Here is a 14,162-nt window from a genome sequence, read left to right on the forward strand (position 1 = left end):
CAAATTCCTAAGTCTTTAAAAATTTTTATGATAAAGGCTTTTTTCTTCAACAGTGTTGGACAGAAACTGAAAAATACTAGTCCATCTACATCTATTGCCTCTAAGTCTTCGTCCCCCACAATCCCCTTGGACTTTAACGAGAGGTATTTTTGGAAGGAATTTTAACTTCTAGCATTCAAAATAATGTCTGGAAAAAAACCCTAAAGTTTTGGTCACTGAGTATGTATGATTTCAAAAATTAGGTAAGGCACGGCTTACTGTTATACTGAAATTCAGATAGTTCTAGCTAAGTTTTATGTTAAATTGGTTTCCCATTACATCCATTGGCAGTGCATAGTGTGCCACTATTTACAGCACACTTGCACCTTGCTACTCTCCCGTTACGCTTAATTGTAATGGCAAGCAATATTATAATGCCATTCCTCTCCCTTTCCAGAAATCCATCTATACTGGTATTTGCCCCTGCTCAGATAGCTCTCCCCTCTTTCCTCGCCTTCCAAAATTTTGTGTATGTGTCCATGTACACTTGTACGTTCATCCATAGATATATAAATGCCAAATATTTTGACCAGTCCTGTTTTGAGGCATATGTATAATATAGATATTATTTTACACATATGTGTCTAGGAATATATACATGTATATATTTTTAGGATTCAGAGTTTCTGAAAATGAGATTATTGCAAGGCATTGCAGTCACTAGAATTAAAATGGCAGTACTGAAACACAGAACAATTACAGTTTGTGCTCAGCGCTCAGGGAGTCTGATCCCGCTGAGCTCCTGCTGAGCACTGGAGGAAGCTCAGATAATTCACCGATCATGAACCTTTGCAAAAAGTTGTGAAATGAGACAAAATCCAGCAAGCCAGCTAGAGGACAGGTGAGTGGACTGGTGCTAGAATCTTCTGTGCATGTGCATTTGAAAACAGAATTACTACAGCAGCCAAGGGAATGGAGGTGTTTTGATTTTGGGCTCTTTCAATATGGATAGCTGGAAACATTTACTAAACTAAAGCTTTAATGTTAAAATATAAACAATTTTTTTTTTCTCCCCTGAAGATTTGGTAGTGGAGACCTCCTGGGGATGTAACATTCTCTTTGTCTACAAATACACTGACAGAATGCCTGCACTCAGACCTTGAGACAGTATCTTTGCTTCAGGCAGCTGGAGATTTTTGACTTTTGAAGTTCCCAACTGTGAAGATTTTATTTCAGCAAGAAGTTTTTTTTTTTTTTTTCAGTAAGAACTATTCTTCAAACAAGAAACTTTCTAGTTAGTCCTGGTATCTGTCAAGGTGATTTCATTATCTTACTGTGCCACTGGTTCCAAAGGGCCTTGGCAACATCATTTGAAGTACAGTGAAGTTATTTTTCATAGAGTCAGAATGTTCTTGGCAATCCTGAGAACCGCTAGATTAAGAGTGTACCCAACAGCCTGAAGTATTATCATGTACACTTCTTGGAAACACATATAAATCATGACTATTTTCCATCCCCCCACGCATGCCTACGCAATAACATCCTTAAACTTTTTTCGCTGTACGGTAGAGTCTTGAAATAAAAGCATGCCACGTTTCTCTGGACTTTAAAAGCTCTTCATGCCAGAAGAGCATTATGGTGTTAACACCGAGTGGAAATGAAAGTTTTCACCTTGTGAAAACCAAGAATTTGGGGTAATGTTCTCAGGTGTAAATGGTATGCTGTTCAGGAAGTTGTTTGGGTTATCACCAATTTGTCCTTGCTGAAGACCCGTCCCTATCACTTTCTGGAGGACACTTACCAGAGAGGGACCCTTCCAGGACGTACGTATGTGTTACAGTTTCACGGTCTTTTCTTTTAAAATTTGGGATTTCCCCCTCCTTGTTTGCCCTCTCGTGCCTGTGCAGCGGGTCCTTGTGCTGGCAGCTGCCTGTAGATGGGGCTGCAATTCCACACCAGCAGCTGTGGTACAGCTGTGTCCAGATGTCCAGATTCCGTGCAGATGCAGCCCGTGCTGAACTGCAATGGCCAGCGAGCAACCATCTCCTTTAGCAACTTGAGTGATGCAAAGTGACCATAGTTTTAAAATATTTTGGTTTATTAAATGTTTAAAATAACATAAACATCATATTAACAATTTTATGGCTGAGGTTCTCATAATTTGTGACTTTACCATTTTATCTGATTTGAGAGCTCAAAAGATTACACCTTAACATTAGAAACTTTGTAATTAAGATTTATAACAGTAAGTTGTCTCATAGCTAACGAGAATAGAAATAGCAGATAGAACTGTATAAACTTTGGACAGTGGGAGAGTACATATTTTACTATAAACTGGGGTCTGCCGAGATTATATAAGGACAAGAAACCTTTCATAAGCATTTTCATGTTAATCTGAACAAACCAACTCAATTCATAGTTGACTTTTAAGCAATAAAGTGGGACAGTATACCTTTATTCCCCAAATACGATTTTTTTTTTTTTTTTGTTAATTCTCTTACGTCTGTACCACCTCCATACCGATATTTAGCACCATGTAGCAGTATATTCACCATTTAACTTCTGGGGAATGTACAGTATATGATTTATTCTGCACTAGAATAAAGGGTCCAATTGTAATAGAAGTTCATCCTTGCTTTCTGCAGTAGAATGTCAGTGCTGGAAGAGCAACAGCATGCTTTTGACCATGAAGCTGTAGCTTATTTACAAACAAAAGAATGCCCCCCTCCCTCTTTTCCCAGTTGCTTATTCATGATGATGATTTGGTTTATGGTACCACAGGTTAGTTTCCTTTACAATGGAAACTAGGGTAGGTTTTAATCACTTTGTCTTAAACTGAATTGGAACGGCGATACCAACCAAGCACAGCCTGGCATTTCAATATGAGCTCCGCTGCCTTCACCATCTCTGTCTGTTGTATGAGAAGACTGGTGCTGAAAAATGTAGCTATACACACAGGCATATATAATAATGTTTTCTTAGAAAATGGAAAATAACAAATTTCTTGAGGAGGTGGGTAATGGGCCAACAGCCTGTAATACACCAGTATATCTGTTACTTGCCACCTTACCAGGAATGAATTGTATTTTCTTAATAAAATTATTGGGATAGAAGGCGAAGAGGGTGAGAAATTTTAGGTTTTTTTGGTAACAGACATGCTGGAGATAAACAGCTTTGGTTGTCAGTCAAAAGGCAGTTTAAACTCTGATTAATTTTAGGAATTTGCGGGGTTTTTTGTTGTTATCACAATTTAATAATAATAAAAAAAAAAAAAGGTACTTAATTGCAAGCTTCTGCCCACTGCTCTTTGACAGTGAAATGATATTTGGTGTTTCACGGCTTTTGCACAGCAGGTCATAGCGATAGCCTACAGACTAGTGTATATGCATGGTATTAACAAAACATTAGTAGTTTGGGTTCAGCAGTGGTCCATGTTATTTCTTTAGCAGCACTGCAGGCTTCTGACACTCTGAGGGGGGCAGATACGCTGCAGGTTCACAGCGCACAAACAAATCATCCCATTACACTGTCTTGTGGCAGGTAGTTTCGCTTGTGGCTGTGAAGAACGACTGCCAAAATTGTTCTCTATGCTGCCTGATGGTAGCTGGGGGGAGGATGGAGGAGCCTTTCAGTTCATATGTTTTACTACAAGAAACCAAACTGATAACAAAATGCTGATGGCGCTCTTCCCCCACTCCTTGGGAGGCAGAGTCCTCTGAGTTTGGCAGCTCCTATTTCTCTCATCCCTCCGGCCTCCCTTGCCTGGTGGAGCTGGATGCTCTCTGCCTAGTAAAGCTTCTGCTGTCTATGGGCAGAGGCTGCAGGAATGCTCCTCCTACTCCTCTCCTCCCCGTAGCACTGACCATGCTACCTTTGTAGGGGAAAAAAAAAAAAAAAAGCTTGAGTCCTGCTTCAACCTTACAGGTATGAAAAGCTACAGCCTTTAGCCATGAGTAATATCCACTCCTGAGTTGATCATGTTAATTTGTGCATGGTCAGCACAGGCCCTGCAATTTAACTTGGTAAAAACTGTATTTAGCTTTTCATGTGCGAATACATAAAAGCTTGTGAGTATGCATGAAAGAGCAAGAGAGAGAACAGGGAAGAAAATAAGTGGCTGTCACTCCATGTTTTCTTTTAGCTATTTTTCCTAAGGCTTGGGTTTCTTCAGAGAACATACAAATACACTGGGGACCACACAGTAAAACATCAACGATAAATCACTGCTTGAGGTGAGAACAAGTTCTTACGCGAGGTCAGCTCTCCATGATGACAGCCACAACTGGCACTCAAAGACCATCGCCACACGTCAGTCTCTGCAGTAAGGTTTTTCTGAAATGTTTTTGTGGTTCAGACAATCAGCTGAAAACATCTCAAGCCACAAGATTCAAGCTCCACTGCATGTTATGTCTGTGTTAAGAAAAGCTAACAGCTTGGTCCCCCCCCGGCCCCGGCAAGGCCAGAGCTCTGGAGCCAGCTGCCGGCAGCGCTGCGCGGGCTATGAAGGGTCTCCAGAAGAGCCTGCACCATCTGCCACAGCTATGTTTCTGCAACATCCCAAGCGGCTCCTGCTGTTTTTTTTTCAAGACTGAGTAGCAGCTTTGCTGTGGCTGTTGCCTTCAGCAAAATGCTGAAGAGCTTTAAAACATGATTCCCCCATTGTTCTGAGTGAAATCTGAAGCATCTTTCTGCAGTGCAGAAAACAGGTCCGGAAAGGCTCAGGTGAGCAAGGATACATCTCAGACTTGCTGGGACAATACAGCCTGTGGAAATAACTGTGAGTGCCTACAGGCATATGTGAGGAATGCATGGCATGACTGGCAGTGGGGAAGGGGAGGCAGGACACTTTACTCATGGTAGAGCTGACTGATGTAGACCAGACACTGTAGGTGTAGCAGGTCTGCAGTATTTGACTTTTCTGTGAGACTCAAGTTTTTGTCTGTCACGCGTGCTGCATGAGACACATGATCCCCTTAGCTGTTGCTTTTCTTTGTACATAAGGCAGGCACTTAAAAAGGCTTTTAGGATACGAGTTAAAATTCTTTCCTACTTTTTAAATGGAAGTTTGTTTCAAAATAATCTGCAGTTTTGTTTTGTTTTTTAGCCTTTCGTATCAGAAGACTGGAATCTGATCGACGACCTGATTATGTACTTGGGGGAATGCAGTCTTTCTAGAGGAGTCCCTACAGCAACCTGCCTCACCCCGCCAAGGTAGCCAGTCTCTGCACAGCCATGCTAGCAAAGCCTAATGCAGCTAACCTTCACCATATAGCCTGCTACAAAAGCACTGTACGTGAAATGTCTGGTCCCCAGTGCTCAAACCCACAGCTCCTAGCTCCCCAGGCAGTGACACCTTCCTCATGTGCCATGCACAGCATGCACTGCCAGCTTTCTGAAGTTGGCAAACACATAGCTAACAACCGGCATGGTTTCATTTTGAAAGGACGTTTTCAAGGAAAGAGTTTAAAAAATTTGAATCTTTGTAAACCGGGTGCTTGACCTAGTTAAGATATAGAACAGAAGTGCTGTGTAACAAACACAGGGGCCTTTCCTAGGGAATGCCAGAGCCCTGCCATTCTGGACACCACGCTTCTGGTCGGGTTCTGCTGCAGGCATCCTTTGGCAATTGATTGAAACTAGACCTCTAGGTCACACGGGGGAAGATTAACTCCTTGCACCTTTAGAAAGACTTTTGAACTAGCTTGGAGGCCTAAGATATAAATATACTGTTGTCATAACTTGCTTTTGCCTTTACTGACAAAAACAAGGATAATTTTTGAAGAATGCCAGCTTTGTAAATACTCCGCTACTCTTTATCTCTCAAAAGAGCAACTGTGTAATTTTCTTATGATGTAGCATTACTTTTTCAGACAGCTAGCATGACACAAGACTAGAGAAATTGGACGCTGCATTGCTTCAAAAACTAGCTGCTTTAAAGCCTGATAATCTTAAAGTGCTTATTCAGTGTTACCTGAATGAAAAATATTCCAGTACTAGATTTGACTTTGAGAATCTGATAGCACGATAAATTTGTTGCTGTTGCACTAAGGCCCTTATATCAGCTACTCTGAAGAAGGCGCTCTCTTTCTCTGTCCCGCCCCCCCCCCCCCCCCCAAGAATTCCTACTTCACTAGGTGAAACAAGTATCTCTAATACACATGAGCATTAGGAAGATCCTTGGGTTCTTTTCTAAACTGCAATGTAGGACAAAATGCATTAGCTTCACAGTGCATGATTGTTTTAACATAGAAGTCAATGCACCTTTTCCTATTCTAAACAAAAACAGGTTTCAGACTTTTTAATTTCTACTGCCAGGAGTAGCAGCAGAACTGGCCTGATTGGATTTCCTCCATACATCTAAGTGATCACCTTCAAAGTGATTTAGCTGTAATGAAAGCGTGAAGGACACTATCAGGCTGGATTTGAGCTACAGGGAGAGAAGTTTTCTGCAGACAAATGGACAGGGGAAAAGATCTATTCCTCAAACATAATACAGAGTTTCTGAAGTCTTCGTCAGTCTTTAAAGTCTTCTCTTCATTCTCACTGTAAATACAGCATTTTTCAAGCCAGAAAAATGTTTCAAGCAAATGTGGTAAGTGCAAGAATAGAGCTTTTTGACAGACTGCAACCTTAACCACAGAGAGAAAAAACACCTTTCCATAAGAAAGCAGCTTGTGAGTGAGTAGAGTTAACACAGGTACATGAATTCTACATGTGTCTTCAGTTATGGCTTGAAAATATCAGTCCTCAGTAGCAATATAAGACAAGATCTGAAAACTGTTCAGTGTGTTCGCTGGCCTAGTGTAACTGATCTTTTTTCCCCCCTCTAAGTTTTGAAAAACTGAAAACGTTAAATCGTGTTTTTCAATAAGGTACCATTTCACTGAATGAGAATGAAGGAATAGCTTCTTTAGGAAGACCCCTTACAGGTTAATTTCCTTGGCTGGGTCTTCTCTGATGGCATCCTTTTCTTCCAAGGTTGTATGCTTTAAATTTGCCTCTTTTGAGGAAGATGATAGGATTAATATATCCTAGGTAGTACATGGGAAGACGATGACTTTGGTTAATCCTCACTCTTGCACATTAGACTACAGATGAATGGTTCCAGCTTTGACCTGTTCCTAAAGCTTTAGTTATGGCTTTAAAAATTGGCCTGGTCCTATGGAAGAAAGACCACCATGTATTGAAGCATTGGTTAAAATGAAAAAGGCGAACATATAACAGTGCACAGTAAATGCAGGCTGCTGTTGGAGGGTGGGGATTTTTCTGCTACTTTCAGACCCTGATGCCCATAGTTGCTGATTAGAGGAGATGGAGGTCCTTCTGGAAGTGGCTGGTTGCTGATGGACGGCTTCAGTGCCTGAGGGTGCTGGATGCCCTGAAGTAGGAAAGGAACTTGTAGCAGAGGCTCACCACAAAGTACCAGATGTTTCGAGCCATCTGCGACCTTGCAATGAAAATGCGCCAGATGATCACAAGGAGAGTGGTGTTGAATGCATATCGAATGTTCCTCAGCCTGAGAAAGAGAAAGCAGCATTTTATGGAGGAAGACAAAAATGATGGAAAGCTTACCAGCCTGCTTCGTTTACTACAGGTAATCTTGTGAGAAAACCTGTTTACAAGTGGCCTTTCGGCTTTTTGCCATTCCTATTCTAGTGAAGACACTGTGCCTAAGATGTCCCTACCACCTTGTCAAGGACTATGTTGAAGTTAGGGTACAGTAAACAGTTAATGGGATAGGTGGAATATTTGTATTGCAAGTCTCTTGTTTTGTGTAGTCTCATTTTGAACCAGAACAGAAGTCATACTGAGAATTTCTTCTTTATAATAGTCTCGGTCCAATACTTTCTGCTTCGATTTGGTATATGGGCTATTTTTTACTCTGCAGGATTGGTGGCAGACTAGAGGACCTTTCCAGGAGCTGATAAATAAGGTTCTCCTATTTAGGTGAGAGCTCGCCTTTAATGTTGGGAAATTACTCAATCCTAAATGGTCTTCACATTTGCAGTACTGCAGCACTGGGGTTTGGGGGTGGGTGGGTGGTATACACCATATATTTAAATGGTATTATTGAGTCTTTAAGATGCTAATCATCTTGTCCTCTTCGTGTCAAGCAAAAGTTTCTGCAGTTCTCCAATTCTCAATTTCCCAGTGTCTGACCAAGGGAAGAGGACTTTGTACCTAATGTCCCCAAGACTGGTTTAATTTTTGTAAGCGTCCATTTTTTTTCATAAACTTTATTACTGCACTATACCACACTGCCTGTTTGGACTATGAGGCAGGAACTGGCCTGTTACAGAGGTTCTCATAAATCATTTAAAAATGACCCATGAATGAAGTGTTTGCTTAGGATTGCTTGCTGTGGCAACAGACTGTTTTGTACTTCTAGCATTACAGTGCACAAGAATGATTTTCTTAAAAGAAACAACCAGGCTGTTATTCCGAGAGAGCTGCCCCTTCTCCTTTTGCCTGCACTTCTCAGTAAAAGGTCTGGATAAGACAGGAAGAGCACAATCTTTAACCAAATAGGACAACCTCAAATTGCTCATTCAGACTCTCTTAAACTGTCCCCAGGGACTGAATGCATAAGCTCTCCGCTGAATTTGCAGAATTTTTGCCCGTTCCCGCCAAGGAATTAGAAACTTTAACTTTAAAATGAAATTTAAAATCATACAAATGCTTGAAGTATTTACACAATGTCTTTGAATTGCTAAAAACTTCTAGGAGCTTCACAATCTAAATGTGACCCTTATTTTTCTACTGTAATTCTCAATGACCAAGATCATCTGCATTCATGTATTCCTCTTACGCATTTTAACTTTGTTATTTGGTCATCTGCTGGGAAGGCATAATATCTAGCCCCTGGTCATTAGTGTAATCTAAAGTCCTCTTTTCCTTACAGGGTGGAAAAATGAAATACTGACAACCCTCTGCCATAAGAAATAAGCTACGAAATGTTTATCTCCGTATTATCCAACAATAATTATTGCAATGTAACTAGAATAATTTTCTTCAAAAGCCATTCAAGGTAGCCAGGAGCTCTTGCCCTGGTCACTGGGTATGACTTACTTTCGTAAGTGCTGCTTTGCTGCTGGAATGCCAGCCATGTCCTCGTTTAGCAAGTACTTCTTAGCACCGAGGCAGTAGCTTTCAATGTATTCTGACCAGTGCAGCTGACGAACATCAAAGTTGTATAACTAGGATTTAAAGACAAAGAGCAGAAGTTAAACACCAGAGTTCAAAACAAGTTCACTTTAAGCATCAGTTCTTCAATGGCCTCCATTCCTGACAGGGCCCTCTCTCTGAAGTTCTTAAAGCCACCGAGTTTCCAAGAAGACATGGGTACTAACAGAATATACTTCACAGCTGCCAATTAATTTCTTACCCAGCTGGGAGTCTGGGCAAAGCAAGCAGCTGGCAGAAACTAAAGTTTGTCCTTCAGCTGGCAATTTTTGCATAAATACATGTATTTATTTGTACACACACATACAAAATTGTGGAAGAAAAATGTCATTCCACTCAGGTACATGGATTCGTATGAAAACCTCGATGCAGTTTTTAATGTGTCACTAGAATCATGTGTAAATAAATGAATTGGCTGTTGAGTCCTCAGGTGCCTCTGCACCAGTGTTACTCTCTGCTGTGCTGCATTCTCTCTCAGCAGCTAGATCAACGTAAGTCCAAGAAACCGGTTACTCTGGTGTTTAACATCAAAAAATCTCATTGCAGAGCTAACTACCCCAGTTAATTTCAGATGCTTATACTGGAAAAATTGTAAACAAGCTCTCAGGTGGTTGTCTGTCTATTAGAGCAAAGAAAAGATTTGTAAAGAGGAAGAGGTTTTGTTGTAAAGTGTTTTTTTTTTTGTTTTGTTTTGTTTTTTTTTTTTTTTTCCTTTAACGAATGACTGAAGTGAATGGCATTTCTTATTTACAGGTCTTAAAAGGGAATACACTCAGAAGAATACCTTCCTTTCATCCCCATGCTAATCCAAGCCATTTGCTTTGGTATCAGACCAGCAATAACTAAAGCAGAGAGGCGTTAGCTAACTCTGTCACAGACAGGGAGTTCGCTACGGTGTAGATCCCGGCGTGGCTGTTAGGTGTGTATAGAGACGTGTGCTGCCCATAAACTAGCTAGCGTGAATACTGCTCACAATGAAGCAGTGGCAACACTGGATGTGGTGCCTCTCACAAAGCTCTCATAAGCAGCTTGGTAATCCTGAAACTGTTGAGTTTGCACTAAGTTCTTAGTGCTGTAATTTCTTGTTTATCTGCCTCAGATTTAGCTCCTATCATACCATTTAGGTTCCCTCTACATCTGCTGTAGTCACAGCAGTGCCACTGCCTTCAGAAGTTAGAATTTGCTGCATGCACTCTCTCTGCAGACTAGGGATGAAAACTCTTGATTCTACTACTGGGCATCTATGCAAAAATTTCATTATGTGAGACCAGTTTGATGTGAATGCCAAAGGATCTCTTTGCAAGGAGATACTGACCAAAGGTGCATTTGAGCTTATCACAGATCTACTCTTTGTATTCCTTCAGTCTTTCAGTTACAATCCTATTCTTAAGGAGTAGTATTTCAAACCTATAAAGACTACAACAGAGCTTGACGTCCTGCAAATTAATTGCTCTTTGGGGATGTGAATAAAACAGGAACTTTTTTCATATGGTTCAGGGTAAGACATTATGTGTTAACTAAATTTCCCCATGCAGCACCTGTTAAAACCAACGTGGATGAAAACGTTAAAAGCTTTCAAGTTATTTCCATCTAGACCATCCACCACAGCTGCCATGTTAACTGGAAAGACTTCAGTGATTGGTCTGTCTCAGAAGAAAGAATAACACACCTCAGGAGAAAACATTCTCCTGCAATAAATGAAAGGTTCCTGATAATTTATTTAATAAAAATGGATGAAATAAATTATTTCAGGTTAAAGTCAATTCCAGTCATCTGGGTGTCATTTGAAAGCTCAACAATACACCAAAACTAATTGCTGCAGTTTGAAGATTAGCAATCCATATTCAGGACACACTTACCTTTTTGTCCTCTGTGTTAAGGTGACTCATTAACATATTCATATTATCTGAAGACCAAGCCCAGGACTGAGTGGAGAAATACTGCATGAGCATCATAGACTTGTGCAGTCGATTGACAATCTTCATCATTCTGAAACAGAGGAGCAGCGTCAAAGGTGGATAGGAAGTTTGACCTTGTGCAAAAACTGTTGGTTTGCTCTGTAGGTGTTTTCACCGATCCAGACGAATAGACGTTGCAGTTCAGGATGAGCACCGCAGTGGTGCTCGTCAGGCTGAGCACCTGCTCAGCAGGTCTAACTGCTCCAGCTGAGGTCTTGAGCCTACAGCTACCCAGCTTCTACTGTTGGCTGGAACATGGGTGCAAACATACATTTCTCAGGGCAGGACTGATGCCTAATTTGCTGGCCTGAACTAAACAAGGGTTGAAGGCCATTGCGACATCACGTACCACGTGTGAGGTGAAGAGGCCATCTTAACAAGTATGAAGTCTGCACAGCGGATTGCAGAATCACACAGGTATAGTGTTTGCCTCCTGAGGTGGATACCTCTCTTTCAACCACACAAACGCTCTTCTGTTCTCATGCCTGAATTGGCTTCTGAAGCAAGGCTCTGATTTTTGGAATTAGCTCCAGTACTGAGGTGACTGCATCTGCAGCATGAACAAGCTCTGAAATCAATTGCTTAGCTTCAGTTTTCAGATTGAATCATAGAATCACAGAATGGATTGAGTTAGAAGGGACCTTTAAGATCATCTAGTTCCAACCGCCCCTGCCATGGGCAGGGACACCTTCCACTAGATCAGGTTGCTCAAATCCCCATCCAACCTGGCCTTGAACACTTCTAGGGAGGGGAGGTTGTGCAACTTCTCTGGGCAACATCTTCCAGTGTCTCACCACCCTCACAGGAAAGAATTCCTTCCTTATATCTAATCTAAATCTACCGTCTTTCAGTTTTAAACTGTTACCCCTCATCCTATCACTATATTCCCCAATAAGGAGACTCTCCTTATCTTTCCTGTAGCCCCCATTTAAGTACTGGAAGGCCACTACAAGGTTTCCCTGGAGCCTTCTCCAGGCTGAACAACCCCAACTCTCTCAGCTCGTCCTTACAGAATAAGTTCTCCAGCCCCCTGATCGTCTTCGTGGCCTCCTCTGGACCTGCTTGAGCACGTCCATGTCCTTCTTATGTTGGGGTCCCCAGAGCTGGACACAGCACTGCAGGAGGGGTCTCACCAGGGTGGAGTACAGGGGGAGAATCCCCTCCCTCAACCTGCTGGCCACACTTCTCTTGATGAAGCCCAGGATACAGTTGGCTTTCTGGGCTGCGAGCGCATATTGCCAGCTCACATTCAGACTTTCGGCCACCAGTACCCCCAAGTCCTTCTCCTCAGGGCTGCTCTCAATCCACTCACTGCCCACCCTGTATCCACATTCGGGATTGCCCTGACCCATGTGCAGGACTTTACTTGGCCTTGATGAATTTCATGAGGTTTGCATGGGCCCACCTCCCTAGTCTGTCAAGGCCCCTGCCTCTGGGCGGCATTCCTTTCCTCTAGAGTATCAACCACACCACTCAGCTATGTCTTTGGCCTTCTTCGATCTCTCTCTCTCAAAAAAACATTTGTTTTTCTTAAAGGCTATTCCTCTCCCTATCTAATATAGTGGCAGTTTGGAGTGCTTTTTGTCCTTCCTTATGCAGGAAGGGTCTGATAGCATGCACTCCTGGTGGATGACCTTGAAGACCATCCAAGTCCATAGGCATTTTTTTGGTGGGGGGTGGGGAACTGTTTCAATGTCATTCTGGAGCGGAAACGTCCTGGTAAAGATAAAAGCTGCTTCGGGGGCACGGCCGCTTAACAGGGACTTTGGAAATGTAGGTCCAAGTCTGTCATGTGTCTTGGCGTTTTTTTATTATTAATTTTTTATATAAAAGGGGATGATAGTAATGCTGCCATACCTTGCAGGATTATTTTACAGTTGTCCCAGTGGTCATGAGTACAAAAGGCAGTTGTTTTAAACTGTGAGGTACAGTTCTCGGTCAATTTTGAGAGAACACCATGTTCTCTCAGACTGGATAAGGGCAAGAGAAAGCATTAAAAGGCTGATTTCTGTCGAAAACAGAGCTGTTTTCATGAGAAATTTTGAGCTGCCCAGAGAGTAACACAGTTGCTGTGACAAATAAAAGGCAGCAGTTTGAGGAAGAATGGTGCCAGGCTGGCCTCTCCCAGTGCAGATGTGACTGCCAGGATGATAAGCACTAAGCACAGCAGAAAAAGACACAATGAGTACATCAATTCAGAGGAGAACTGCGCAGCTTACCCAAAGCAAAATCAAAGAGTACTAAAACCTTACATAGGCATTCCTACTCAGAATTAACATGGATTTATTTTTAGAAGCAAAGCACACCATCAGATTAAGGGGAACTTCATTCTGAATAATCATGTGCACATTGATTGAATGTAGTTTATCTGAACTACTTCAAAATTACTTCAGATTAAAATTCTTGATTGCACCTGTGTAGGCAAGTACTATAGGGCAAAGATTTGCAAATATTTTAATACCTTTTAGGAACTTGGAAAACAAAGTATATAGCTAGATTGCAAAGATCTGAAATTGCCCCTCAAACTTGCTCCCCAAAAGCCATCAATATCTTTAAAGATATTTGCTATGATTTGATTAGGGAAAATAGAACCTGTCAGAAAAAAAATGGTAAGAGAATCAGCTGTGTGTCCCTACTTATGTTTTGACAATAGGCTATCTACATGGCCTCAAGTCAGTGTGGGCAGAATAAACTCTGACTGTAGATCTACCCAAAGCAACATATTTTAGTGGCTAAAAGTAAGGGTCAAAAAGAGAAATGAATCATTTGAAGAGGTACGTATGAAAACTGTGTTTCATATTAACTGACTAATCTTAAATGTTGTGACCACATTCAAAATACTAATTTGGATAAAGGAATGGTCTACTAAAGAACATCAGCTGCATAGAAACATGCTTTTCTGCAGCCTCTGACAGACTATGGCAAAGATTTCTTATAAAAAATCTCATTCTCCACTGTGGAGGAACTGAGAAGAATAAAGGAAGTATCAGCTGTCACTGATAGCCTTATTAGTGACAATTCAGAAATGCATCTTGTCTTCTA

At 41.5% G+C, this 14,162-nt stretch overlaps 1 protein-coding gene and 1 long non-coding RNA gene across 6 annotated transcripts in view; one reads left to right on the forward strand and one right to left on the reverse strand.

The window, feature by feature from the left end:
* Positions 1 to 2,059: 2,059 nt before the first annotated feature.
* Positions 2,060 to 14,162, reverse strand: part of FAR2 (fatty acyl-CoA reductase 2) — a 151,510-nt gene continuing 139,407 nt past the window's right edge. For 4 of the 5 annotated variants that reach the window (XM_032995023.2, XM_032995024.2, XM_042795139.1 and 1 more), the window contains 3 exons: positions 11,022 to 11,151; positions 9,049 to 9,176; positions 2,060 to 7,495 (listed from right to left, as the gene is read on the reverse strand). In XM_032995023.2, the coding sequence (XP_032850914.1) occupies positions 7,333 to 7,495; positions 9,049 to 9,176; positions 11,022 to 11,151 (421 nt within the window). In that variant the 3' untranslated portion in view covers positions 2,060 to 7,332. 5 annotated transcript variants of the gene reach the window in all.
* On the forward strand, positions 7,481 to 9,036 carry LOC116962099. Its single transcript, XR_004407363.2, has 3 exons — positions 7,481 to 7,573; positions 7,868 to 7,926; positions 8,882 to 9,036. It is a non-coding gene; the product is annotated as an uncharacterized LOC116962099 (long non-coding RNA).

The sequence above is a fragment of the Tyto alba genome, unplaced genomic scaffold, assembly GCF_018691265.1.
Source record: "Tyto alba isolate M040663 unplaced genomic scaffold, T.alba_DEE_v4.0 Super-Scaffold_21, whole genome shotgun sequence".
Lineage (NCBI taxonomy): Eukaryota > Metazoa > Chordata > Aves > Strigiformes > Tytonidae > Tyto > Tyto alba.